This window comes from Hippocampus bargibanti, linkage group LG14 (genome assembly GCF_051943395.1).
Source record: "Hippocampus bargibanti isolate YZ-2025 linkage group LG14, ASM5194339v1, whole genome shotgun sequence".
NCBI classification, from domain to species: domain Eukaryota; kingdom Metazoa; phylum Chordata; class Actinopteri; order Syngnathiformes; family Syngnathidae; genus Hippocampus; species Hippocampus bargibanti.
Window position 1 is genome coordinate 10384837 of NC_142747.1, and position 27770 is coordinate 10412606.

The window sequence follows — 27770 nt, forward strand, 5'->3', positions numbered from 1 at the left end:
TCGCCGAATGGGGTATTAAGTGCCCTGAAAAACCTTTATTGTGAAAGAAACTGACTTCCGTTTGTTGTGGTCCGCTCAAATCATATGATGGCAAAACAGAGAACAAATCAAGTGGCATGACATCAACGCAGAAGGGTCAATGTATATCTTTATTAAGTGTTACAATTGACCATAAATGAGCGAGATGAGTGGTTTTAACACGCGTGCGTCACAGTCAAGAGGTCATGGGTTCAAAATAACTGGCTCTCCAGCTTATCCTCAGTGCAAAACCCTGCGTATAACACTACGATTGTAATATGTTCCTGCTAGTTCCATTATCGAAGCTTGCTTTATCCCCTTAAACTGGTTGGTCAAAATGTGTAACGTTTCTTTTTTTTAATAATAACTTGTGAGTTGAAGTACTGAAAATAATTAAAATACTCCTACAAAAATTAACTGACGGGTTATGTATGAATGATTGCTTTTTAACGAAAACTATCATGGGCATATATTGTTTGAAAATTCAGATTTACATAAAATACAAACAAATTAATATTTTTACATTTTTCTTTGATTAAATAATTGGCTCAACAATATATCCACTTTATCGTGTCCATTTTTTATGAAGAAAAACTCCTGGATATTTATTTTTTTTTAGTCTGAGATGCTCGAATTACTCGAGGACCTGTTTCAGCCCTACTTGAAGCAGTATTTATGTATGAAAGGTGTGATGCAAACATAGTTTTATTTGATACGCGAGTGTGAATGTTTCTTTGCCTACATGTGAGAGACGATTGGCCGCCGACCACCTCAGGGTCTCCTTTACCCCAAAGTCAGCAGTGATGGCCTCCGGCTCATATGTGACCCAAGTGACACAAATGCAATAAAAGATGCATGTATACTCAGGTAACCAAATCGTACATTGAACCATATGTACTCTGCAGGTAGTCAATTACAGCTGATGTACTACATAAAGAATTGAATACTTTTTTTTCAGGCTGGGAGCTAACCCTTTCCAGCATGTAGATGAGATGATTGTGGAAGCACGTAAATGGAGTGCCTTGCTGAACAGAGATATCCACCCAGTCCCATATACACTCCAAAGGTGTATCGTCATGTCCTGCAAACAAAGCCGGGTTTGCAAGCAATCCTCGTGCTGCCATCACACCTACAAAATAAATCACCAGGAAATTAATTTCAAAATGATATATTCACAAAAACAATTTTAATTAAAAAAAAGCTCACCGTCTGCACCTGTGAGCTGGTGAATAGACTCCACATCGCATGGGTATTTGATGTCGCCATTAGCAATAACCGGAATGGACACGCTGCCTTTGATTGTCTTGATGGCGTCATAGTGGACTGGCTGGTGGCGCTCCTCCGACGTACGACCGTGCACGGTTATCCACGCCACACCTGCTGACTCAGCCTTCTGGCACAGATCAACCGTCTTCCTCAGGTCATTGTGAATTCTACAGATTAAATTGTATTAAAATATTTTCCTTTTCTTAAAATGAGGTGTGAATATCTTTCTCGTTTACCTTATTTTAATGGATGTTGTATAGTTTGGATTGTCCACTCGGTTCCTGACGTGTCTGACCATGTCTTTAACCAGTTCAGGCTTGTTTATAAGGCACGCACCATATCCTGCAGACATGGCCCATCTGGAGACAAGATATTTTATACAATTCAAAAAGAGTGACACGGCCACTGGGATAAATACTAAGACGAAATGAATGAAAAAGTATTCTAAAAATGGATTTACACTGCATCGTTGAAGTGGAATAATTGTAACATCCGTCGCAGCAGCGATATGTGGCTCTGATGGCACTTTCTGACGAGCTAGCTGATCGTTTGGATCAGGTGTAGACAGATGGAAAACATTCAGGACTCGAGGCCTCAAGGACTGGACTTTGATGCCCGCGCTCAAAATGATTATTTGATTATTAAAATAGTTGTTGATTAATTTTATTATCAATTGGTAGTTAAATATTTATGACACCTCTATTCTGTTGCAGTGTCTACTGTTTATATCCAATCTAAGAATGTAATGCAAAGAGATAGTAGACATGGACCTCTGGGGGCAACCACAGTTGAGATCAACTCCATCTGAGAAAGGTGCAACTGCACACGTAGCATCCACCAGAGTCTGGGCGTCGTGGGCGGCAAACTGCACAATAAGAGGTCTGTCACCTATATACAAATAACAGCAAAACATTTAACATCACACATCTCTAAACCATTAGCAGCACTCAACATTGCCTGAATTACTCCTACTCACATTCATTAGTCGTAAATTCACTGTCCCTTGCTTTGATGGATCGCACAAAGTCAGATGCAACTATCATTGGAGTGAAGCAGATGTCACAGTTGTACTTCCTTACCAATGACCTGAAAGCCAGTCTGTGGAGAAATTACAGCAGATGACTAATAATTAACAGAGGAGCCCGACAAAATAACATGTGGGTTTCAAGGTAAGAAGTAAAAATCTACTGACACTCACAAACGCACTAAACACTTTTATAATGGTTGAAGAAGGAAGGCGGCGATGTTCAACTTCAGTGCATCAATAAGTAAACGCACAGAGGCAAAATAAATGACAACTCACTTTGAATAACGAACCATCGGTGCACAGATCTTTACCACCTTTCCTTCCTCAAACATGCCTAAGACGTTGTGGTTTGTTGTCTTCATTCTTCCAAAAGCGTAGCGTTAGCACTTAGCATAACCAGCTAACATTGTTTAGTGTCCACTCGTCGACTCTCCCTTACCGAAGCACTTTGCCTTTAACTGCCGCAAATCAAATACTAGCACATTTTTGAAAACATGCCGTTGCGTTGGTACATCTACAAGCGGGAGCAGTTTTAGCTTGGAACACGTGAAACAAGACGCTATTGTTTCATCTTCCATGCCGAATCTTGTGGGCGTGGTATTTGGACAAAATGACTCAATGTGCAGTATGTTTGTAATTAATAAATTAAAATAACTGCATGCCAGTTAAAGACTGTAGGGAAAACGTCACAAGAACTAAAAATTGACTACAATTGTAATGAGTATCAGTGTGGAAAATGCACATTTATATTGCGTTCAATATAAATGATAAATTACCCACCGAAACACTTTAGTACTCTTGCTCTTGTGTCAAGTAAACAAATGACCAAAATATATACAAATAAAAATGTTAAACCCGTAGTTTGAAAATTGTTACACGTTTAACATTTCAATGAATGAGTTTATATAGATGTTCCCTTTCAATGGACGGTGGCTTTCCTCCAAGTCGAAGTAACTGCACTCTTTGGTCACTACGAGGCGCTCAACCACGACAGAAAAAAGTGCAGTCGACTCTGTCCCCCCAAAAAATATTTGTATGATATATCTTGGTTCATTGTAGGAGATCAAAATTATCCATTTACGTTATTACTATTATTGATGCAGTTCCTGTGTACCGTAGTAAATAGTATTTCCATTGTGTTTGTTTCCTTCAAGTAATCAGCTGTCCATTCACCTAATCTCGTATGATTGTCCTCCACCCAAATTATACCATTGAATTTGGATTATATTATTTCAAACTGGCACCAAAATGAGCAGTTTAGAAACTGAAGACAAAACACCACATATATCGTACATGTGACACAAAGTATTTATTAGACTATAAAATCTCAAATTAATAAATAAAAAATGTCATTCAAATGTTAAAATCAGCAGTGACAATTTGATGGGAGCCTGAAATGGAGGGCAATTAATTAGCCGCTACTGGGCAAGGGCCACAAAAACAAAGACTGAGGCAGATACTGTATAGGGAAAAACGAGTAAAAAGGTCATTTCTAATGGATGACTCATCCACTGAGAGCATTATCAAGACATTGAATGAATAGGTGTTCCCTCTATTTTAGCTTATGTTTTTACATTATTCGGTATGTAACACAGCGTGGGATGTTTCATAAAAAATAGAATGTAGGTAAGTAATGACTCAAAATGGAGAGATAACGGAGCTGGGTCAGCGACAGCCAGCCCAGGTGTACGTTATAGTAAGGGAGTGACCAAAATAACATGTTCTGTGTTCCTGAAGTCGGTTCCCGCTGCTTCCAATTCGATGCTGGAGAGGAAACGATTGCCTCGTCGATGGTGGTCGTAGCTCAGCTTTGTGGTGTACATGGCACTCATTTTCTTTGGGTAGATGATGGTGGTGCTTGTAAAACTTTGCGGCCGATGGCGGGGCTGGAAATCCAGCTGTGTCTTATAATGACGCCAGGTGCTGTGGGACACGGCCGTGATGGTCTGCGTGCAGTACTCAAGTCCTTGACCCCACGGTTGCAGGGCCACATTTTGAATGAAGTGGCGGCCAGAGTCATAGTGCACTGAGGAGGTGTATCTGTGGATGACGAAAGATTATTCCTGACTGTAGAATGTGCCTAAGCTGCAAACAGCGGACTTTCACGAAGAGGAGGTGTACATCCCGGATTGCTGTTCAACCCATTTGAGGGCACATAATGACAAACACGCATTTACTTTCAAATTCATATATAGTTTAGTCTTCAATGAATCTAACATGCATATTTTTGGACTGCTGGAGTGAGATGGCATATCTGGATGAGCATGCAGTAGAACCAAGCTGTAGTCGAGAGTTAAACACTGAGCCTCAGAACACAAAGAAACGGCTGGATTGTTTGAGGCACTTTGGCACAACTCACCTTACTTCTTTCGGAGGTAACGTGTCAATAACAATTCCCTCCCCATAGGACAAAGGGTGAAAGGAACCAGATGGCAAAACTGAAGCCTGCAAAATAATTGAAACGGATTGAGCATATTCGGACAATAGTTTGTGTGGTCTAATTTATTCTAAAATGCGCAATTGGGTTAATTGAATAATTTTTTTTTATGTGGATCTGAACACGGACAAGATGTTGCAACAGTGAAAAACAAATCTGTCTTGTACAGCATCACACCATTAATTTTTCATGCCTAGCTCGAGTTTTGTAGACAAAAACAAACATTTCTGACAGTCACCTTAGAAGAATATATTTAAAACAAAGGAATTGTACCAAAGATTCACGTTGGTTCTTAAAGATTCAGTGGTTATTTAACATACTCTGGTTATTTCACATTATATATATATATATATATATATATATATATATATATATATATATATATATATATATATATATATATATATATATATATATATATATATATCCAGGTTCACGACAATGTTAGTTGCAATGTTAGTTGCAATTTGTTTTTTGGGAAAAAATGTCTCTTATACTATTAGGCTAACATTATCCATTTGTTCAAATAAAAGCCAATCACTTTCTGCACTCTGAGGAAATATGATTTACAAATCTATTCGCTGACTCACTTGCGATTATTTTTGTGTTTACGTTGTTTTATATGACTAAAAATTCTTATTTTAAAGATACAGAATATATTTTCAGAGTAATTTACAATAAACAGGGATATGGTCAGTATTCGTGTGTATTTCGAGTTGGAACTATCTACTCTTGTCAACAGGTAGAACATTGCTGCAGGTGACAAAGCAAATAAACGATTGTTTACACCCATCCATTCCCGTCAAATTAACATCAGACTCATCAGTGCCGAACCGTCACGGTGACATTGACCGAATGATAAACATCCAATCCATTACCCACTCGAGATTCGTTTCGTTCGCCCTCCGGTACCGGGCTGACGCCTCGGGCTTTGTCCTGAGGGAGCAGCCAAGCGCTGGGACTTGGGCTGGGTGGTAAACCGGAGTCCGGGCTGTCCAGTCCTCTATCCGCCCGGGAGCTCATGCCCAGTGGATCCTCTTCGCAAACATTTGGAAAGTTCAAGCGTCTGACCATTTCCTTTTCAAGAGAGAAGTTGCGAAACTCCGGCAGCCGGTAACACTTTTTGCAAACTCACGGATGCTCACAGTCAGGGAGGGGGGACAATCCCAGTCTGACAAGCCTTCAATTTAAAATAAATGCACAATAAAAAAAGAGGTATTCCATTCATATACTTTATACTATATTTTCAGAACTAACATAGTAGAAGTTGAGCAAAACTTGAAAAGCCCCGTGGGTGAGCCTCAAACTTGTCCCTCTTTAAATTCTGCTTGCGTTGATAGAGGAAAGAAACGCCCATTTCAAGTTTATTCCTCAATTTTGATTGGATGGACAAAATAAAACGAGATATCAATATTTATTTTGAGCCCCAACATGGCACCAAGAGACCCCTGGATCAAAACACGTTATCAAAGACATGCATACCACAATGGCTGATTTGGACCAAGCCAAATGATGTTTGGTTGGCTGCTGTGTGCATGTGATATCCAATAGAGTGAACAGAATATGTCCCATAAGACCTTAAAAAGGGGAGAACCTTTAATTTTCTGTTTCATAAAAGCATAAAAGACAAGCACAGATATTTAAAATCAAGAAATTAATATTAGCCATCTAATTTTAAGGTCATTTGGGTACAGTCATATTTCATAAGAACAAGATCAAGATTTAGCCTGGCTGAAGTTGCCTGGACAAGACAGAAAACAATCATCCGTTCATTTCAGTGTAACTTATTGATCAATCTACTGCTGTTGTGTGAACACAGGCGTGAGGAAATTGCACAAAGATGAGTTTATGTACCAAAAGCCATTTGCACTTGAGCAAGTTTCTTAAGAACTCACATTGAACTTGGATTAATGTTTCCCTGCGATAATAAATTAAGTCATGTCTTTTATTTTTAACAATCACTAAATGGAGCAGAATGACATTTCGGGATATGAATAATTGAGTGGTAAAGACCAGGCAAGCAACCAACGGTTTCTTGAAGTTTTATTCCTTCACAGTCTCTTCTTGATGAGTTTCTCGAGCTTGCGTATACGTGAGGATTCCTGCTCAGGGGTGGGGGTACTGAAAGACAAAGAGGTGCTGCCATCGGCCCCAGAGGGTGGTGTGGGTAACCTCTGTCTGAAGAGCTCCAGCATGCTGCTCTGCTCGCCACGTTTTAACCCCTGCGCACCAAAGAGAGACAACACACAGATACAGATCACGTTTAAATGATCCTACAGTGATGTAAAAAATATTTGCGCCTTTGCAAGTTTTTTTTTTTTTTTACAGTTTCCCCACTCCTAAAAAAACACACACAAACATCCCACAAAAATAACCCAATTACATTCTGGGACATGTTACTGTAGTTGCCAAAAGTATTTGATAAAGACACTGATACTTGCACTGCGCAAAAAAAATGTTTGTTTTATTGGGGAGGGAATTGCATTCATCCGGATGAGTTTAAAATGGTTCGAAACAACCCAGCAAACCTTCATGTCAAGTATTTTCTGGAAAGTCTCAGGATTGCCATCAGCCAAGAGCTTGATGTAGTTATCCACAAACACCACGGGCGGTTCATGTGGGGCCATCACCACCTATACAGAAATACAAAACAAAATCAAACAAAAAAACTAGGAGCCTATAAGTTTGTCTTGACATCCTCTCTGTCATATCATCCCGAAATTGCCGCCCCCCCACAAATAAAAAACAATGCATGCTACCTTCACAAGCATGCATTGGAGTGATGTTGGTCTGGGCCAAGTCTCACAGGCATTGCACCAGTGAGGAGAGACCGCCTTAGTTGGAAAGCTTGGAGCATAAGTGGGCTACAAAACAACCTCAGTGTACAAAAAGAAAAACAACACGACAATTTTCTCTAAAATAAAGGAAAATGTCTTACACAGCCAGCAGATGAGGTCCTCAAAAGAGAAAAAGAGTGCACAAACTGCATGGCATCAAACTATTAACTCATTCACTGCGAGACGTGCAAAAACGTGTCCCCTCCAGTGACAGGGTTTTTGTCATTGTCACTTGAATTCCAGGACCCACATAATATTGAGTTTTAGGACGACATAAACATTCAGTGCAGCGTAAGAAACCTTTGACTCTCTTCTTTCATCAAAAAAAAAAGTTAATTCCTAAATGAGATGGGTCTGAAGTTATACGAGCTTGAAATGAGGGCGGAGGTCCAAAAAACAATGCAATATATACATATTGGTTTATATAGCGCCTTAAAGGACAACCGAAATCACTTTTTTGTTTCCTAACTGAAGCCAGAAAAACATTTTATAGCATCTAAAATACCCAAAACATGCAGTACGATATTGTTAGTCAAATGCAAAACACCAATAAAAATGACTTAAAGTGTCCAAAATCTGCAAAAAAACGGAAGTGGCCAGTTTCAGATGGTCCCGCCCGCAATAGGGGGGGAAATGTAGCACTAAAAAAGAGGCAGAAAATGGCGACAAAGCTCTGTGTAAGGAATTAATCAGCCCGTTTCCACAGGCTGATTAATTCCTTACACGAGCTTTGTCACCCTCTTCTGCCTCTTTGTGATGCAACACGAAGTTTTCAGACCAAACAAGTACAGCAAAATGCATTGACGTGATGGAAGGACTGCTACAATGTGTCCTTTTTTTCGGTCAGGGGCGTTCCTTCAGTGACGTCACATCCGGACTCGTCACCAACTCAAAAACAAGACTTCCGGAATATTCAGCGCGAGTCTTAAAACATAAAATATAGCTATATGCGGTGGAATCTTTGTAAAATACGCTTAGTAGAAGTCATTTGAAGCCATTTTACAAATTATGGACACAACTTGTCCGGAGACGTCGGTTGTCCTTGAACAACAGCTGGAGCTGTAACAAAGCGCTAACATAGAAAAAAGAAAATGATTCCCCATTGTGTAAGGGAAAAAACATTGCCAGAGGCCATGGCTAGCGCCTTATCGGCACCCAGACAAGAAAAAACAAACCAGAAAAAAATCAGGAATGGCGCGATATGTCATATTTTCAATTCCCAAATAAATTCATGAATGGCAGTGAATGAGTTAAGTTCTATTTATGTTACACCTTATTAAAGTATTCACAGAAAGGAACCAAGCAAAAACAAAATCCAAGTTGGCAATGTTAAACCTCAAGCATCTTCAACAGCGGGTGAAATAAATCGATAGATATAAAAAAATATATATAATAATTTCAATCAATGGTCCATCAAGACATCCACTGCGACCAGTGCAAAATTCATCTTGATCCCTTGAGCTGCATTCTCAGAGCTGAAGCTTTGGATAAAATAAATCCTTGCTTGGGTCTGAAAAGTCTGTAAATCAGGCAATGGTCATAAGGAAACACCGGGTAGCAGATATGTTATAAGGGAAGCTGTTATTCCAATGTTTAGTAACACCATGTGGGGCACCGTGCCGTCTCAAAGCAAAGATGGAGGAGAAAAGCTCTACAGCTCAATTTTGCTGAATGAAGGCAGCTGAAAACATAGATGTTTGTTTCAAACGTTTGCATTCACTCATGAGGAAGACGGAAGACGAGGGAGGAAAAACTCAAGCCTGTCCAGGACATTTCACTTTTTTTGGAAAACTGGTGCATCATTTTTCAGGTTTTCCAGGATGGCAGGGAACCCTTACGGTCCCCTTTCCTGGACAGGACGTTCACAATTTCAAAAAGGAATTTGAAAATGTGGAATTGACAGACCACATCAGACTTTTCCACTTTGCACCGGTCCATCTCAAATGAGCTCGGCCACAGTGAAGCCAGAAGCTTTTATGGGTGTTGTTGATATACGCCTGTCAGACATGCATGACAGAGTTTCAACTTGCCTTTGGAAACATAGCGACAAACTTGTCTTTGTTGTGTATTGAGCTGAATAGGTTGAAATTTATTTGCAAATAATTGTACCATATGTTCTGGTATATAAGGCCCGCCCAAAAGCCTTGATTTTCTTCAAAAGATGACCCTGTGCCTTATGCGCCGGTACGCCTTATACAGTGATACCTCAGCTTACGAACGCTTTATTTAGCTCACGAACCTTTCACCTCACAAACATGAAATTCGCAAGCCAATACTATATTGGCTGATGAACCAAACCACACAGCGCCACGGTGGCTGGCGGACTAGTTTTCCACACCCCCATTGTTTTAGTGCAGACGTGGTTTGTTATCGTGTGGAGTACTTTTGCTATTATGGGACCAAAAAAGACCCCACCACAGGCTAGTGTTAAGCCGAAAATGACACAAAAGAAAATTACGGTCGAGCAGAAGAAGGAGATCATCGAAAAACACGTAGGAGGTGTGCGTTTGTGTGACTTAGCGTCCCATTACCAGTATGCTAAGTCGACCATTGCTACGTGTGGCTAAGGGTGTTTCTGTGTTGTCAAAGCAATGGTCTCAGGTAATAGAAGAGGTTGAAAAACTGTTGATTTGGAATAACGAAAAGCAGCTACAGGGGACAGTGAGTGAGGGTATTATCGCCGAGAAAGCACGGCAACTTCACTCAGATATCAAGAGGCAACTTCATCAACACGACCATCACAAAGGTGAATAAAACTACTTTATTATATAGTACAGTTTATTTCTTTAATTACAATACAATAGCACATTTATTAGACATAAAATAAGGTATATTTTGTGAAGTTTTAAAGGACAACCGACGTCACTTTTTTGTTTCTTAACTGACATCAGAAAAACGTTTTGTAGCATCTAAAATACCCAAAACACGCAGTATGATATTTTTATTATTTTTACCAATAAAAATGACTTAAAGTGTCCAAAGTCTGCAAAAAATTGAGCTGCGAATTGGGCATTTTCAGAAAGTCCCGCCCCCTGTTCGTGACGTCACACCAAGACGTCTTGCATTGCTGGAGAATCAAAACAATGGCTTAAGATTCGGAGAATAGGCATTTTTGTTACACATCCAGTTATGAATATGATTCAAATAGTTCTGAAGAGGAAAGCATACATGTTTGCAATCGATTAAAGAATTTATTCCGTGCCATTTTGAGGCAACGGATTATTCTCATTTTTAATGGTTTCTAATGGGAAATGAATGTTTGGCAGACGAACTTTTCGCCTTACACACTTTCGGGAAACCAATTAGGTTTGTTAGCTGAGGTATCACTGTATGTGAAGTAATATTGAGACACAGATCCAGCAAATTTCTCCATGTAGAAGAAGTAGTGCGCGGTCCATGGTGGCACATAGATAAAACGTAACCCCGGCCTCTACTGTCACACCTTATAAAGTGGTACCCCTTATTTCTGGAAAATATTTTTTTAAACATTCATTCATTGAAGGTGCACCCTATATATGAAAAAAACGTTGAACATACACCATTGACTGAGGGTGCTCCTTATAGCCAGGTGCGCCTAATACACTGGAAAATGCAGTATTGCTTTTATTTGCATTTGACACAATGTCCCACCTACTTTGAATATAGATTTTGTATGCTCTGTTTGGATTCACAAAAAATATGGACAGTTGTAGAGATTTTGCATAATATACTATTGAGATGAGGTATACTCATGTAAATAATCGTGGGCCGCAGGCCTAATTTACAAAACGTGTGCATGTGAAGAAATGGGTGCCTACTCGATTGGTCACACGAACAAGACATGGAAGCTGATCTACTACTCCGCTGAGCCCTTAATGTGCAAAAACTGGCTTTGTAACACAAACGCCAAGCAATTTTGTAAGTGCATATTTTGCGCCACTGTCGGAACTGAGATGAAACGTCTAAAACCCGAAAAGGTAACAGCCATATAGCGATAACATGAAATTAATTTCACTGGTTGTCAAGCCGCGAGGAGGAATTCCAGAACACAAGCAAGCCTGCTGATGGACATCAAGAAAATAAAGCACAACCAAGGTCGAACTTGGGAAGGAAGGAAGGACTCTTGGGAGTCCCACAAAATTCAAAAGGCAGACAGGCATTTACTTAAGTGGGTGTGGGCATTTTTCTTCACCCTAAGGACAGTTGATAAGGGTGGGGCAATCTGGGGAAGTCACATAGAGGGTTCCCACATGGTTGTTTGAGACAAGGTCAATTGTCTTGACTGTCACCATTACTGGAAATGTATTATCAAACACAATATCATAGGATTGATACGGCATTATTACTTTTGGTTGTATGATGTTATCTGAGCTCATTTTTACAATATTTGCAGAATTTATGGCTAATATTAAAAGACACATCCAACCCGACCTCGCTTGCCATACTGTGACACAAAACCGTAATGGAGGAAACTATAACGCCACCTCATGAACCAAAAATGTGATCAATAGCCATGATTAAATATATGTGTTGAATTGTTACTTATGCTCACTTCAACCTTTGAAAAAAATAGAATGATCGCCCACGGTTTAGGGACTTTAGGGTGTTTCCCCCTTCATAGAGGCGCTCACTATAAAGCTTGTCACTTCATGAGAGAGACGAGTGATCCATAAACTGCAAACACATGACACATCTTGCCACATTACACAAAGCCACACTGTGAAAAATGTGCAGGATTGTCGCATGCAAACACTGATGTTTTAATTGTGTATACAGCCGCATCCCGAACCTTATTTTCAGTAATTTGCTGTTGCATATTAGTCTGGCCATCAATCAAAGAAACATTACATCATCGTTTTTTTAACATTTCGACTGTCTTGGTGATAAGCATTTTGTTCGGCGGGTATACAACACAGCTTGGTTTCTTAACCGGCTAGATTGTTAGTGAAATGACGTACTGTGGGTACTTTTTTACGTTCTCTCTACACTAGCTGGCAGTGTTGCTATAAAAATACTGGTGAGATGAAAAAAGTCATGAAGACTAAATGAGTCTTATGTGTTGTGCTGTGAATAGCCTGTAAACTCAATCAGGGCCAAACAATGTGTAAACATGTGTCCACACCAGTGCCAGGGTTTTTGTCATTTCACTCAAATTCTAGGACGCACAGAATATTGAGTTCCAGGACTACATGAACATGAAATGCAGTGCAAAAAACCTTGGACTCTCTTCTTTCATCAGAACAAAAGAGTTAATTTCGAAGTTATATGTGTCTGGAGTAATATGAGGTGCAATTGCGGCCGGCTCTACAAAAGGCAAATGCTGCCCCCTTGTGGGATGAAAAAACATCGTCAGAGGTCTGACCAGCGCGTTATCGTCACCTCCACCCCAAGAAAAAACTAAACCCGAACAAATTCGGGAATGGTGCTCCATGTCATATTTTCAATTCAAGAGTGGAGGTGAATGAGTAAGAAAAAACATGTTTGGCTACACTCAGGCTGTGTTTTACCACTAGACACCACATACTTAATCCAGTTACGAGACGGTTAAGAGAATGGAAAAATGTACCCACTTCTGTCCTTGCCTGGTCCGCCCGTTAAAAAAAAAAAACAGAAACGTGTCGTCCTTCATTCTCTGTCCCATAAACATGTCCGTCCAGGAGAGAGGGATGAACCGTTCCATTCCAGGGACAAAGAGATGGACCGTTTCATCCCAAGGACGGAATACCAATCTTTGCTTCAAGCCATCCCATTTAGAATAATACCAGTCAGCCTACCAGAGTTGCTCACCTTAAGTATCATCTCTGCACGGGTCATGCCCTTCACCACAATCTTTGTGTAGCTGGCAGGTGCCTTGCGAAGTACCTGGGAACCAATGGATGGTAGATCTAGCAGGACGGTCTTCAAGGAATGTGTGTCCAGAAGGAGCTTATTAGAGAGAACAGACATGAAATGAAAAGCCAGTAAAAATGTGTATTTTTAGCACCTTGAGACAGAAGTTGATTTGCGCGCACGTACTTGTTCTGCTCCCACCATGCTGATGGGCTTACATCTGAACAAGTGATTGATAAATTTGGGAATGAAAGCGCTACAAAAGGGAAATGACAACAATCAATTCATGTCTCTTAACTTTAGACTCATGTACCAGGATGTTTCATGGATATTACTTTGTGAATTTGATGCAGAATTGCGTGAAGTATTTGCGCGTGGAGGCCAAGTTGTCTCTGATGATTGGCACATTCTGCTTGATGTGCATGATGATTGATGTTACGTACGGACTCTGGTCACCGACATGCTCCACACTCTGCCACGGCATCTGATTGGAAAAGGAATGTGCATATACAGTCACGTTGCCTCCTGATAATATGCAATTTCTGTTTTATTGAATTGTGTTTCATGTAAGAAGAGAAATAAAATTGCGTGTCTGACCTTGCTCATTGCGGAGAGAGCAGGGTCACAGGCAGCATCAAGATCTTGAACAAGTAACTGGATACTATTTGAGATCACTCTGGTACAATAGTGAAAATGAGAAGACGTGAATATCACACATTATCTACTTAAAATCAGGCTGCTATACAAGATCGGTAGATCAACTATATTTGCTACATACGTGCTGAATGTATCCATCTCCCCGGTCAAATTAATTCTTTCCACCAGGATTTTATCCACTTTCTCTTTTAGTTTCTCTTCAAGCTGAAACGCACCGCGCATGTATATCCATTTTTAATACAGTATGATAGGAATTTCAATTAGAGAACTAACAATAAACAAATACATAAAATAAAGTTAAAAATAAAATAAAATAAACAAATACTGTACACAAAGAAATAAACACATCGATTGTGTTCATTCTTACGCTGATGTCAAATGAAATAACTAAATATATTTACACAATTTAAATGTACATGCCTGCTGCGTGGTGGCAAGGCAGTACTCGGCAGTGCTAAGGATGCTGCAGATGAGGGACAGCTCATCAAGAGTGAATTTGGCCGTTTCAGAGCCTTCTTTTTCTTTCAGCAGACTGCTGATCGTCAGAACCCCACTGTTACTGCTCGACCTGTAGATGGACATATACGGTGCATACAAAGTTACTAATCATTAACTCATTCAATGCCAGACGTCCAAAAAAGTGTCCATTCCAATGACAGGGTTTTTGTCATTGTCACTTGAATTCCAGGACCCACAGAATATTGAGTTTTAGGACTACATAAACACTCAATGCAGCGCAAGAAACGTTAGACTCTCTTCTTTCATCAGAAAAAAAGAGTTAATTGCTAAATTATATGGGTCTGGAGTTATATGAGCTTGAAATGAGGGTGGCTGTCCAAAATACAATGCAATACATACATAGTGGTTTATATAGCAAATTTAACAACAGCTGAAGCTGGAACAAAGCACTAACATGGAAAAAGGGAAATGAAAAAAAAAAAATGCCAGAGGCCACGGCCAGCGTTTTATCGGCATCCAAGCATGAAAAACCAAAACCCGAACACATTCGGGAATGGCGCTCTACGTCATTTTCAATTCTCGAATAAATTCGTGAATGTCAGTGAATAAGTGAACAGAAAGAAGAATGTGATATGTTCAGTAACCATGTAAATCAAGCTGTTCTCAATATAAAAAGGTCATAACTCATGACATTAGACTAGTGGGCCTATGTAGCCTTGAGCGTGAAGCGATCGCATATGGTGGACAATGTGGCATATATAAGTCAGTGAGTGCAAATGTGCCATTAGCATGCTTGTACATCTGCAACGCAAACAGCATACAGTAATCGTGTATATAGATCTGTCAATTATGATTTCTAGTGTGGTTAGTGATCCAAATAGTTTACTGCAATTTGCACACTGTTGCGATTACATAATCCACTATGATTGCCAAATCACTGCTACCCATCAAAACAGGGCAAGGACTATAGCTATTCCATTTCAAGATGAATGTTCAAGTCCCTAATGGTTTTATCACCACACTAAAAGAAAGACCACATAAGGGTGTGACAAATGTGGATTAAATTATGATTCAGTTGAACAGAACTAATGTGTTCTTACTTGGGCAGATTGCCTGTGAGGATTTTCCAGGCATACTCGCGTAGGAATTTCTGGAAGATGGTTGTAAGGGCAATCATGGGCTCCCCAGTACTCAGCTGGGAGCACTGGACCATACACTTCTTGTAATAGACAAAGAGATCAGCACAGCTTGGTAGCACGGCACCGCCCTCATCTGTGGCAACCTTGGGTGGGCCCTGTGCTCGGAAGTCAGCAACAAAGCGGTCTATCAGTTCACCTAGGTTCCTGTAACAAGGACAGACGGAGCACCAGATGGATTAGCAGGCAAGCATATAAAAAAATTTATAGTCAGGTTTTTGGATTTAATCGAAGCGAGCACTGACAAAAGCCACTTAAAGCTGCACACAACAAACATGCAATCACAGCTCTTTTAAATAAAATTAGGCAACAAGTGAGACAAAACAAAAAAGCCAACCAACAAGGCAGGAGTAGACTAAAATAAGGGGCATATAAAATGTAGAGGTGGGGATTTAAAAAAAAGGTTGCTGAGGCAAGCGATTTATCCAAGCTCTCCCGCTCTCTCGGCGTCTGTGGTTGTGTCGTTAATGGGAAACATTTCTGCCACAACCAAGTCAGTGGCATGTCCAGGAACATATGATGGAAAGACAGACAAGCCAGAGAGATAGAAAGCAAGAGGTATGAGTGTGTGTGTCGTTGTGAATAAGCAGAAATTGGCAATCAAGGATACATATATCAACTTTAGACACAATCTTTTCCTGATGATGCGACTGTATGCTTACAGTATGTGTTTATAAAAAAAATGTTGCTCACTTGTCTTGTGATTCTATGTAGACATACAGATGAGGCTCGAAGCACTTGGAAACAATGCCATGGAAAGGATTCTCAGGAGCTTTGGGTTTTCTGGGCTGCAAGAATGTAGGAAACACAGACATTAATACAAACAAATGGGCCGGTTATTTGTCATGTGGCTCATGAGCAGATAAAAAAAAAAACATTATCATATACAATTTAGATTTTAATTCCTGCTAAATATGTCCTTCACCAGTACTGTGCATTTTTCTTATTTTTGAAGGGACTGGTGAATGGATGCAATATGATTGGCTGATTGCAGAGATCATGTTGGGTGGGACGAAACACTCTTTTCAACATTTCTGCAGTAAATCAGACAAAAAACACTCCAGAGGGAAGATATTGATTAGTTGTTATTGGATCTTATCTCACCTTTGCCAGATCCCCATCATTGCCATCCTTCTCACTACCGTCATCTTCACCTTGATCATCTTCCAAGAAAGGATTAGAGGGGTCTAAAGGGCTCTCAGGCCTTTTCTGCCGCTCAGAATAAAACAAAACTAAAAACATGTTTTGGTAAAGATGTATAATTGGAGGAAAACAGTTTAGTTCAATGTATGGAAAATTCATTTACAAAGGATAATGTTTGAAAATAGCCAATTTTCATCAGCAATCCTTTATTTTACTTCTAATTCTGATATCCTGCAAAATTGTAATGAAAAAACAAACAGGTCTTATACAAAAAGGTGATATATATATATATATATACAGTAAAGTCTCGTTATATCGATATCGGATATATCGATAGTCCCGGTTATATCGATACTATTTCTATGCACGCACGGAGAAAATTACATGCAAACAGGGTCGGATATATCGATAGTCCCGGTTATATCGATATTTTTTCGGACTCCCTTGAATATCGATATAACGAGACTTTACTGTATATATATATATATATATATATATTTTATTCTTGAGCTGCCCTGCCCTAAATGGAGAACAAAAAAATCCATCTGACATCATCACCAACACAAGTCTGCCTGTGCGTGTTCTTACCACGGGGGCATCAGTCAATGTGCATCCTGTAAAACGTTTTGCCAGCAGACCTTCAAAATTTGTAGTCCTCTGAATGGCAAATAGAAGCAGCTTCACTTCAATCTCCTTGGCTCGTGTTCTCATTACTTTGGAAAGCTCCACTCTTGAAAAAAAATGATGCACATATACGTTGACACGTACAAACAAAAACGTATGGAATATTTTGCACAGCCCCCTTGCAATTTGCAGGTGATAGCCAACCCCTAATCTGAATAGTGAAAATCTGAAGGCAATTGATGGCAAAAGACTGCATTTGTGCAGTCATAGGCAAGTGAAAGTAGTTTCTAAATCTACCTGGTGATGTGGCAGAATTCCACTGCAATACGCTCTGTCATGCACCACGCCTCCGGAAACATGTGTCCGTATTTTTCTTCATAGTCGACGAGTTGCCGCTTGATCCAAGCATAGCGGCGATCAATCTTGTCTAGCCATGCAACCTAAAATTGGTCAAGTATTTTTCAAGTATTCTATCATGCAAAGTCACCTTGATACGAAAACTTCAAAAGTGGGTCATCTTTGTTCACGAACGTTGACTCACATCTTGGTTTTCTTGAAAGAGCACAAGGTACTCTGAGAGATGCTGCCGGATGAACTTTTTAATGATCTCGTGTTTGATGCGTGGGTCAAGAACATTGACAACAAGACAGGCATCCCTCAACACATTACTGGGCCCACCGGGCCTCTGTGGTGTGAAAAAAAAAAAGATCAAAAACACGGTTGCTTTTATTTTTATAAAGCAAAATAAACCAGAGTCTGACAACACGTTTTGGGAAAAAAATGACGTGTTTACCTTGGAGCCCTGCGATGGGAATGTTTCTTCAAAATCTGCCAGGATTTGAGTGCCCAACTCACTTTGTGCTGCTTTTACTCTATACAAGTCAGAGCGCAAATTCACAGTGGAAGTGTCACAGTTGTATGAATGTGTCATATTTGTCAATACAGCCATTGGTCTGAAGCTGAATGCAAGATTTGTAAACGCAAATGTAAGACTCATTAAGTCACCCTTTCAATCTCAGTTTCCGATTGATAAGTACAAGTCTGAAGCACATGTGTATTGATGCTATTTTATTTAAGTTAGGTTTTAAGGCGGTCAGTCCCACATGTCACGTGAACTGTTGAGTGCAACCTCCAAAGTTGACTATTCTCTGGAAAATGACTCGCGTCACTAGAGGATTTGAACTGAAAAACCATCAATGCTTGATATCACTTTGACATGTCAGTAAGTCTTGTGAAATGCTTGGCTTTCAATTGTGTTTTGCTTCTTTGAGTTTTGTGAGGGTTACCAGTCATCGCAAAAAGTAAGAAATGGAATTTGTGAAATAAATCATGCAATGAACATTGACTGCAAACATTTATATGTGTTGTCAGAAGGATGCAAATATAAACAGAGTGAAGTAATAATAATAAGAAAAAAACATTGTTCAACAAGCTTGTCTCCCTTTAGGCTGGTTGTGTGGTGGAAGCCAAATCCTCCGGAGCTAATTGATGTTGATCCATCCATTTTCTGAACTGCTTACCCTCGCTTACATGCGTCACGGGAGTGCTGGAGTCTATGCCAGCCGGCTCTGGGCCTCAAGAGCCGGATTCGATGTTGTATTTTCCAATGCCAGTGCTTTCTTGCCAATGTCACTGACACTATTGTCTTCTTTTTTTAAATTAATGGCAGATTGCAAACAACGTTTAGGCATTGCCACCACCTCGGGTCTGCTTTCGAAACACTCAGCAACCACCTGCGCATACCTAGAACAGTCTAGTCGTGTTTGTATTTGGGATGCCACTTTGCATTTCAATAAATGAGTTATTTATTTAAATTACACTATTAAAGTGTATTTCAAAATCAATGGTACAGATCATATACTGTATTACATGTTGATGGATTAGTGATAAATAATTCATACTATATACAGTAAAGTCTCGTTATATCGATATCGGATATATCGATAGTCCCGGTTATATCGATACTATTTCTATGCACGCACGGAGAAAATTACATGCAAACAGGGTCGGATATATCGATAGTCCCGGTTATATCGATATTTTTTCGGACTCCCTTGAATATCGATATAACGAGACTTTACTGGATATATATACAGTAAAGTCTCGTCATATCGATATTCTCGGGAGTCTGAAAAAAATATCGACTATCGATATATCCGATCTTGCGGCATATAAATTTTCTCCTTGCGTTCATAGAAATAGTATCGTAATAAGCAGTACTATCGATATAACCGATATCGATATAACGAGACTTTACTGTGTGTGTGTGTGTGTATATATATATACACACATACACACACACTGTATAGTTATACACAGCAATTTTTTTCTGTCAAGTCGCAAACTTATTTACGCTTTTCAAATCTTCAAACCTGTACTGATGCTTCATTCACATTCAGTCTTATCTTGCGCTTCGCACCATTACCCCATTCTTGTCTGTTTCTCTGCATTAATTAGTTCTCCCCCACTCATATTTCTTTACTGGTCGTTTTAAAGTGCTCTATAAATACAGTTGAGTTGAGTCCCATCATCTGTTTCTCCTGAAGTTACTCCTTCCGTGCAGCTGTTCTTTGGTATTCAACAGTATCTGCCACACCTCAGTCAAAATTGAACAGATGGCCATTTTCCTGATTCGACGGATCAACGCGACTCTGAACCAGGAGTTAGCCACATTCCATCTGATGTGGTAGCTGCTGTCAAATGACTAATTAGTCATAGCCAAGATAAATAATCTGAGAGGATTCTGCAGTTATGTAGGCATGTGAGCAACTGTGCATGAGCACGAGGTACCTCTCAGAGAGCTGTCTGATCTGTGGTATGCCCATATACTTGTGGAAGTGCTCAAGTACTTTTACAACTCCTTGCAGGAGATTGGCCACCTCGCCATACTGCCTTTTTCGCGTCATGGCCCTGGAACACACACGGAGATGCTCGCGTTTATTTCAGTGCGTCATTGTCAACGTCCTCATTCAAATCACATGGATGCACAGAATAATGTTGAACTAACAAATTGGTTCAGAGGGCTGTGGAATACAAAACAGATTTACTGCATGAGAGAAAGCATTCGTTGAATTGGATGATGTAGCTGGATTACATCTGTAAACAAATAAGTCTGGAAGTGGGTCCTCAAGATGAAAAAGGAACAAATCGAGTCCTACAGTTCATAGCAGTCTAATTCATGCTATGCAGAAAAAAAACATAATTGTACAAAACTCATGTCATACTAATTTCTTCTGTACATATTTGTGAATAAATCAAATGTCTTTTTTTTCATGGGCAATACAGGTGTACTCACTCTAAAGAGTCCACACCTCCTGCTAACATATGCAGGTGGTTCAGTGTGGTGATAGATGTGGTAAGGTGGCGCTTGGCATGGTCCAACTGCTTTATATCCCTGGTAATCTCCTTGACCTAAAAGAAGAAGGAGTCAAGCTGCCCACTGTTTTTATTATCGTTTATGGATGGCGTCAGTGTGTGTCTGTGGGTACGTACCATTTGTTCCGACTTCTCAGCCTTGTCCTTGATATCTTTGATTTTTCCAAAGAGCTGCTGAATTGCTACTTGGGCCTCTTCTAAAGCCTGGAGAAACCGCATATGGCGATATTAAAAATTGCTTATTTTTTGATTGAGGTGTTTTGAAAAGTAACATTAGGAGCTGCAAGTGGACCTGTAAGCATGTTTGAAAATATGAAAAAAACATCAGGAGTGAGTACATAAAGCAACTGCAGGGGGTCAATCACTGATTTGCATTTTGCAAATAAACAAGCACAACACAGCAAAGCCTGTTCTTTACATTGAAACCATCTTAACTCATTCACTGCCAGATGTGCAAAAATGTGTCCACTCCAGTGCCAGGGTTGTTGTCATTTTCACTCAAATTCCAGGATCCACAGAATATTGAGTTTTAGGACCACATAAATATTTAATGCAGCGTAAAAAACCTTCTCTTCTTTCATCAGAAAAAAAAAGAGTTAATTCTTAAATTATATGGATCTGGAGTAATATGAGGTGCAAATGGGGGCGGCTGTACAAAAGGCAAATTCTGCCCCCTCGTGGAAGGGAAAAAACATTGCAAGAGGTTTAACCAGCACTTTATTGGCGAGATAAGAAAAAAACAAACCCCGAACAAATTCGGGAATGGCGCTCCACGACATACATATTTTCAATTCCCGAATGAATTCGGGAATGGCAGTGAATGAGTTAATCACACTCTGGCATCAGATAATTACATCATCGGTTACAGGATCTTTATGGACATTGGACACTGAAAATCAAGTTATTACACGCCATCTATCTAAACTGTTGCGGTAATCATAAAACGGAGGCCGTTATTACTTTTATTTGGTTTCAAATAGGTCAGGTTTGGGTAATTTATATCATAATTTGGTGTGTTGGGTAAAGGGGTGATTTGCTTTGGCAGTGCCACAGCTCTGGCACTATGTACCAGTGTGGTTGCTATGACATCCAGAGCCACGTTGACAATATTCCAAACTACAACGTACAGCCGGTAGACATAATTGGCTGAAAGTACATCAGGCTGTGAGCTAAACTGACAGCGATTTAAATAAGTCCAGGATTTGAATCAAACAACATTTGAAATTTGCCTTTATCTTTTTCTTCTATCATAAACTGGATGGGTGGTTGTGCAATGGTTGGTTCAGCTACAATCGTGCGATTCAAGTCTGGATTGATGTGTAGAGTTTAATTTTATTCATTTTCTCCAACGAGCTGGAGCTCAAAGTGAAAAATGATCCTTCTAATCCTGCCTGTAATTTCAGACTTTCACTAATTGGCCGACAAGGCACCAACTCAATTGAGGCAAAGAGCCAAGATACAAAGCTAAACATGAGGACAGTCATTGGATTGGATTGGATTGGATTTGCCTTTATTAGTCTCACAGTGGAGAAATTTACATTTCACAGCAGCAAAGTGATGAAAGGAATGAAAGTAGAAAAACAAAATACATGAGCTGCTGGAAAGGCAGCCACTCTCGGGGCGCCGTCTTGAAGTCAAAAGAACAAAAAAAAACTAAATAACAAATAATATCATGACAAACATGTCTATGTATCAAATGTATATGTATCAAAGAGATATTTTGCAGTTTTGAGAGACAATGAACGACATACCGTAATTACAATTGGGTTGCTGTTCTAACAATTCAACATAATTAACATTCCCCAAAAACATGGCATTAAAAAAGTGTTTTATGTCCGTGAAAGCTGAACCGCAATATATAGTGTTCAGAGTTTTTTTCTTTTTTTGTGAAGTCCAATATTCCGTCACAATAAAGAAACAAAGAAAATGTGCAAAAAGGAAGGTAAACTGACGTCTGCTATTTGATCCGGCATTTGGCGTTCCACATTATTTCTAAGAGCTTCTCAGTTGGTGATCTGAAAGAAAATCTCTCCATCCCGAGGAGCCAAGACCCTTCAAGGTTGTAATCGTCAGTCAAGCAGACTCAGCCGAATCAATCTGGCTTGCAGCCTAGTGCTCATTTCCTGTATTTATCCCAGAGGAAAGCAAAGGGAGACCACGGCCCAACAGGCGCCTTCATGCCCGAGATGCTATCTACCTTTCTACACAAACACAACTCTGTATCCCTTAAACATGAAATAACCGGTACCTACTAGGGTGTTTTTTAAAGTGGAGTGAAAACCTTCTTCAAAACAATTAAACAAGCCAGAGAAGTCATCAACTCTCCTTTACGTGTATGACAGTAATATGAGCGCACTGAGTCTGCAAAGGTGATCTAAGCACGGTTGCAGTTGATAAGTTTCACTGAAAAACCGACCGACGTCTCACTGAAAAACGAATGCACCATGTTGCTTGTGTCCCAGATCTTACTTTCAATGACATTTGCAGAAAGCGCATTGTGAGAAAGTCTTAACAGAAACGATTCAGTGTCAAAATACAGGAAAAAAACGGATCTGTCAAAGACAGCGTGCGGGGATGAAAAGTGTGCACAAGTAAAATAGCCTCTGAAAGACTTTTTTTGACAATATGAAATATTTAGATTTGACATTCAATATTAACATGAAGCTTTTTTTGGGCGTGTGTGTGTGTTGGGGGGGGGGGGGGGGGGGGGGGGCTGAAAAGGCTAGCATTTGAACCTGTATTCACAATAGCAATAACTATTATTTTGCAGTAGCTAATCTCCTTCGGCGCCACAGTGACGCAGCTGAAGTTTGCTGCATGTTGTGATGCCCATAAGCAAGGTATCTCTGCACCCCTTCATGATTCTGCACACACTCTGACGTCAGTCCTTGGATGTCTGTTTTCTGTGTGAGATGAAGTGCCCCTTCGGGATCAATTGTGCAGAGGTCACATGTGTGAAGGGCCCTTCCCATTGGGATCATCATGCTTGGCCAGACAGCTAAACGTCAAACATTAAAGTTTGTCACTGAACTCTGAGCACACGGATTTAAAAACCAGACACGTAAGAGTTTTGTGGCCTACCACAGACTTATAGAACAAATGATGCCAGAAGTATGCTGGTTCGTCAAGAGGCCATCAGTGGTAAGAGGAGTTCAAAGGAACTTTGGGGTCTAGTGACCCCTGTAAGATTGACCTCGGAGTAACAGAGCATGTGTGGGATTACATTCCAGAAAGATAACGGATACTGTACATTTCCGATCTGGCACATGTTTTAAAGAGGTTGACTTTTTGATCTCATGGTCAGTGCACAGATTTTTGTTTTCAAGCCAAGAGTTAGGTTCAAACCCAAGTTAAGGGTACTCCGCCGCAGACTTCCATGACAACACACAACTATAATGAATCCTACAGAACAACACAGCCAACTCTTGGTAGTTCTTAAGTTACCTTCTTCAGTGTCAACTGGCGATCACAATTCTGAGTGAAACTGAGAGGTAGACAATATTGCTGGCTTCAAGTTGGTTTTATTGTATTGTGGCTATTATGTCTCAATCTTGATCCTGAAAAGAGCACCTCTGCATCTTTCCATCTGTCGAAAAAAAAATCCCTCTGGAAATGTTGGAATCGTTTCGTGGCCTTGGAAAAAAACCCGCAAGTTATTGTGTGTGTGCAAGCCGATAATGTTATACGTCTGGGGTTGTACTAAAGTCTTTCCGCTTCCAAACAGTAGCAACACTGGAAAAGACATGGCCACCACGGCAGACACCCAGAATAATTTGCACGCCAAATGAAGTCTACGTTTCAGAGCCTTCATGGCTCAACCTTCAGGTGTCATGTTCCTTTGAAACCACAAACCTTTAACTGGGAAAAGGCTTGAATGAAATATGCATGGGCATCTCTTTTCCATCACTCTCGTACAAGAAAGTCTGGGGTTATACTAAAAGAAGTATACACAAGGGGAAATATTTCCCAGACATTTCTTTTAAAGAGAAAAAAGCAGTTTGCGCAATGGAGATGAATCTGAGTCACTGTGTCCTTTTCCGTGGATACAAGTGGGAAAAATGAAAGGGAAAGCAAGAAAGATCCCCGTTTTTCCAAAGATGAGAGTATCCATTGGTTGTATTGTAACTCCAGGCTATGAACAACGTTAGGGGCACTTTCATTTTCAGGCCAGTGTGTTTGCCTATTCAAAATGTATCGAATTGAAATTGTAACATATGATCTTGCACGAATCAGTTTACAAATTGATTGTCCAAACAACTTGTCCATTGAATACCCCCTTCATTGCTCTAAGATTGTTCCCCACAGTCTGTCTTTTTTTAACCAAAAAAATGTTTAAAGTATAACTCTATGATCACTGTTAAATTCTACAAATGTTGTTGAATATTGTTTGTCTTAAGTCCGGCAACGGATGCATTATTTATAACTAAAAAAGTATAATGCAACATAAGAGCTCCTTCACTGGCAGAAATAAGTGCCCTAAAAGTTTTACGACACAACTCACCTGCCGCCCATCCTGCCCCACATTGGTTTGACCCCTGACCACTGTCCTGATGTTGTCATCAAGGCGCCTACAGAATGTAACACATGATTAGAACAAATACATACATACACAAATAGTATCACATGGTCGGCAAGAAAACAACCTCAAATCTACTGACCTGATTTTCAGACGTATTTTGTTTACCACTTCGTCAATATTAGCAAGAGACTAGGGGGAAGGAAAAAAGCAGACATCAAGTGATTATGGTTAGGATTATGAAGCATTGTTGTTAGCATTCAAAAATGTCATATTTTCATGCTATATTTATACGACACATTTTCTCTAAATCATGTATGTTTAATCCTTCAATAACTTCATCATCCTGTTCCAGTTCTGATTTATTGGTTTACAGAGCCCCCTCATGGAAATATAGCAGATCTACAATAACTTGTCCAATGTTTCACGGACATGAAAGGGTTTTCATTCCAGCCAAGACATTTCAATAATGTCTGTTCTTAAAGTTTGAAATGGAAACCAGACAGTATATGAGCAGCATATTAAATTCCCCGAAAGAAGAAATTGGTTGGAACTTCATGCTCTTTTTATTTTAAATTCCTCCGGCTGCTTCTTTTTGGCTATGGATGTCAATGACATTACCAGTATGTGTGTTTTGTAATTTAAGAGGTCCAATAAAGATGATTAAAACAACAAAGACAACAAAACAACAACAACAACAACAACAACAACAACAACAACAACAACAATAATAATAATAATAATAATAATATGTGCTTTTACCTGCTCGGTCGGAAATAATGTGTTGATATATTCCACCGCATTGAAGTCTGCTTTATCAAGCGGATCTTGACTTGGAAATACCTTGAAAATACGAGTAACTCAATTTGGTCAACGTGTCATGCTTGGTGGTCATAGCTCTTGTATAAATACGTGGTGGCCCATTGGTCCAGTGGATCGCACATCTCATGTTGTAGATGTTATGGGTTCAATCCCCGCTCATGCCTCCTGTGTGGAGTTTTCAATGTGCTCCAGGGGCCTGCGTGGGTTTCCTCCCACATTCCTGCATGGTGGCAGGCTGATTGAAGATTCTAATAGTGAGCAGTTATGTTGTTTGTCTCTGTGTGGCCTGCGATTGGCTGGCAACCGGTATTGGGTACCCCCCCGCCCATTGCCCAAAAACGGCCGAGATTAGCTCCAGCACCCCCCCGCAACCCTCTTGAGAATAAAGCGGTTCGGATGAATGAATGTTCAAATAACTCATGAATCAAACGGACAGTCGTACGTCTCAGCAATTCAAATAACGTACCATCTTATGTGTTTAGCTCGTCGACATTCATATGTAGATAAACATTTACGCACTGAATACGGATATATTAAGCGCAATCACAATTTTCATTTATAATTAATTAATAAACACATAATAATGTTAGTACAACGACGGGTAGCAGGTACAGGTTGATATTTTCCTTTGTTTGCAAAATCCGTCAACAATGAATGCTCCAGGCTCCAGCCACTTTTTATTTTCAACCCCCGAAAAGCTACCTGTTCAATCGCCAGCTGGACCTCTGGTGTGAGGTGCAAAATTGCCTCCAAATCATCGGAAAATTCAAATTCTTCGTCCTCCACCATTGTCAAAACATTAAATACCTCCCACTTCCTGGTGAAAAGGATTCTGGGTTGGGTGCGTTCGTGGCTACCCGGGTAAAATCCCCTTCTTCCATCAAATTGAATGATCACAGTACTCATCGGATGGAAATTTCTTCATTCGTCCGTTAATTACGTATAATGTAAATGTCGGTGTAGCCATTCATTTTTCAAGTTCATTGTTAATTTCATTATTTTCAAATTAACAATTGTTCCTTAAATTTTTCGAAACTATTTATTTTTTTCATTTTTAATTTTAATTTTTAATATAATTACAGAAAAATATGTTCTCCTGAGCATTTTATTAATTACGTGTTTTACAACTTTAATCAGGTTATGACGTTACTTGCTTGGAAATTGGTGTTGACTCGATGTGCTTGATTTTTTTTCCCTACAGTAACACGGTGAAGGTTGCCACTTGAGACTGACTTGTGACTTGAACGTGCTTAAACTGTTGTTATTCCTGGCATGAATTGCTTTTTGAGAAGCTTTTTGAATGTGAAAAAAAAAAAATGCTTATGTTTGTCATGATCTGGTTGGCGACCAACGGGTGGCGCTGTCGGCCCCGCCTGCACCTGCCCAGGTGCCGGTCGTTTCCAATAAGTCACACATAAAAGGACACCTGGCACGACCATTCGTTGTCAGGTAATTGTTATATGTCATTGAATGCTGTTGAACACGTTGTATGCTGTTGGATGCAATTGTATGCATTGTGTGCAGTGCATGCGTTTGTTTAATCTTGGCGGACTTTTGATCTTGGTTTTCTTTTGGTACTTTGTAT

General features: G+C 39.9%; 3 protein-coding genes across 7 annotated transcripts; all 3 read right to left on the minus strand.

Annotated features, from left to right (window-relative positions):
• Positions 1–135: 135 nt before the first annotated feature.
• dus4l (dihydrouridine synthase 4 like) lies at positions 136–2908 on the minus strand. Of its 3 annotated transcripts, none has more exons than XM_089013646.1 (6): positions 2751–2908; positions 2261–2382; positions 2055–2172; positions 1521–1643; positions 1225–1451; positions 136–1147 (listed from the first exon to the last, which is right to left on the minus strand). In XM_089013646.1, the coding sequence occupies exons 2-6, from the start codon at positions 2325–2327 to the stop codon at positions 882–884; spliced, it is 801 nt and encodes a 266-aa protein (XP_088869772.1). In that variant the 5' UTR covers positions 2328–2382; positions 2751–2908; the 3' UTR covers positions 136–881. The 3 variants fall into 3 exon arrangements, with proteins under 3 accessions (XP_088869772.1, XP_088869771.1, XP_088869770.1); XM_089013645.1 differs by having other exon boundaries at positions 1234–1451; positions 2588–2908; XM_089013644.1 differs by having other exon boundaries at positions 2588–2908.
• A 694-nt stretch (positions 2909–3602) lies between these two features.
• On the minus strand, positions 3603–6026 carry rflnb (refilin B). Its single transcript, XM_089013762.1, has 3 exons — positions 5631–6026; positions 4671–4756; positions 3603–4351 (listed from the first exon to the last, which is right to left on the minus strand). Exons 1-3 carry the CDS (start codon positions 5820–5822, stop codon positions 4003–4005), a joined length of 627 nt encoding a protein of 208 aa, XP_088869888.1. The 5' UTR covers positions 5823–6026; the 3' UTR covers positions 3603–4002.
• Positions 6027–6339: 313 nt separating this feature from the next.
• Positions 6340–26999, minus strand: vps53 (VPS53 subunit of GARP complex). Of its 3 annotated transcripts, none has more exons than XM_089013758.1 (22): positions 26888–26999; positions 26126–26206; positions 25506–25555; positions 25349–25415; positions 20965–21051; positions 20768–20883; positions 20263–20382; positions 18266–18344; positions 18014–18157; positions 17770–17912; positions 17437–17578; positions 16810–16920; positions 16399–16493; positions 15610–15852; positions 14471–14618; positions 14172–14254; positions 13991–14069; positions 13729–13877; positions 13580–13649; positions 13352–13489; positions 7277–7381; positions 6340–6970 (listed from the first exon to the last, which is right to left on the minus strand). In XM_089013758.1, exons 1-22 carry the CDS (start codon positions 26972–26974, stop codon positions 6800–6802), a joined length of 2508 nt encoding a protein of 835 aa, XP_088869884.1. In that variant the 5' UTR covers positions 26975–26999; the 3' UTR covers positions 6340–6799. The 3 variants fall into 3 exon arrangements, with proteins under 3 accessions (XP_088869884.1, XP_088869886.1, XP_088869887.1); XM_089013760.1 differs by having other exon boundaries at positions 6341–6970; positions 17440–17578; XM_089013761.1 differs by having other exon boundaries at positions 6341–6970; positions 16810–16914.
• Between the last annotated feature and the right edge of the window lie 771 nt (positions 27000–27770).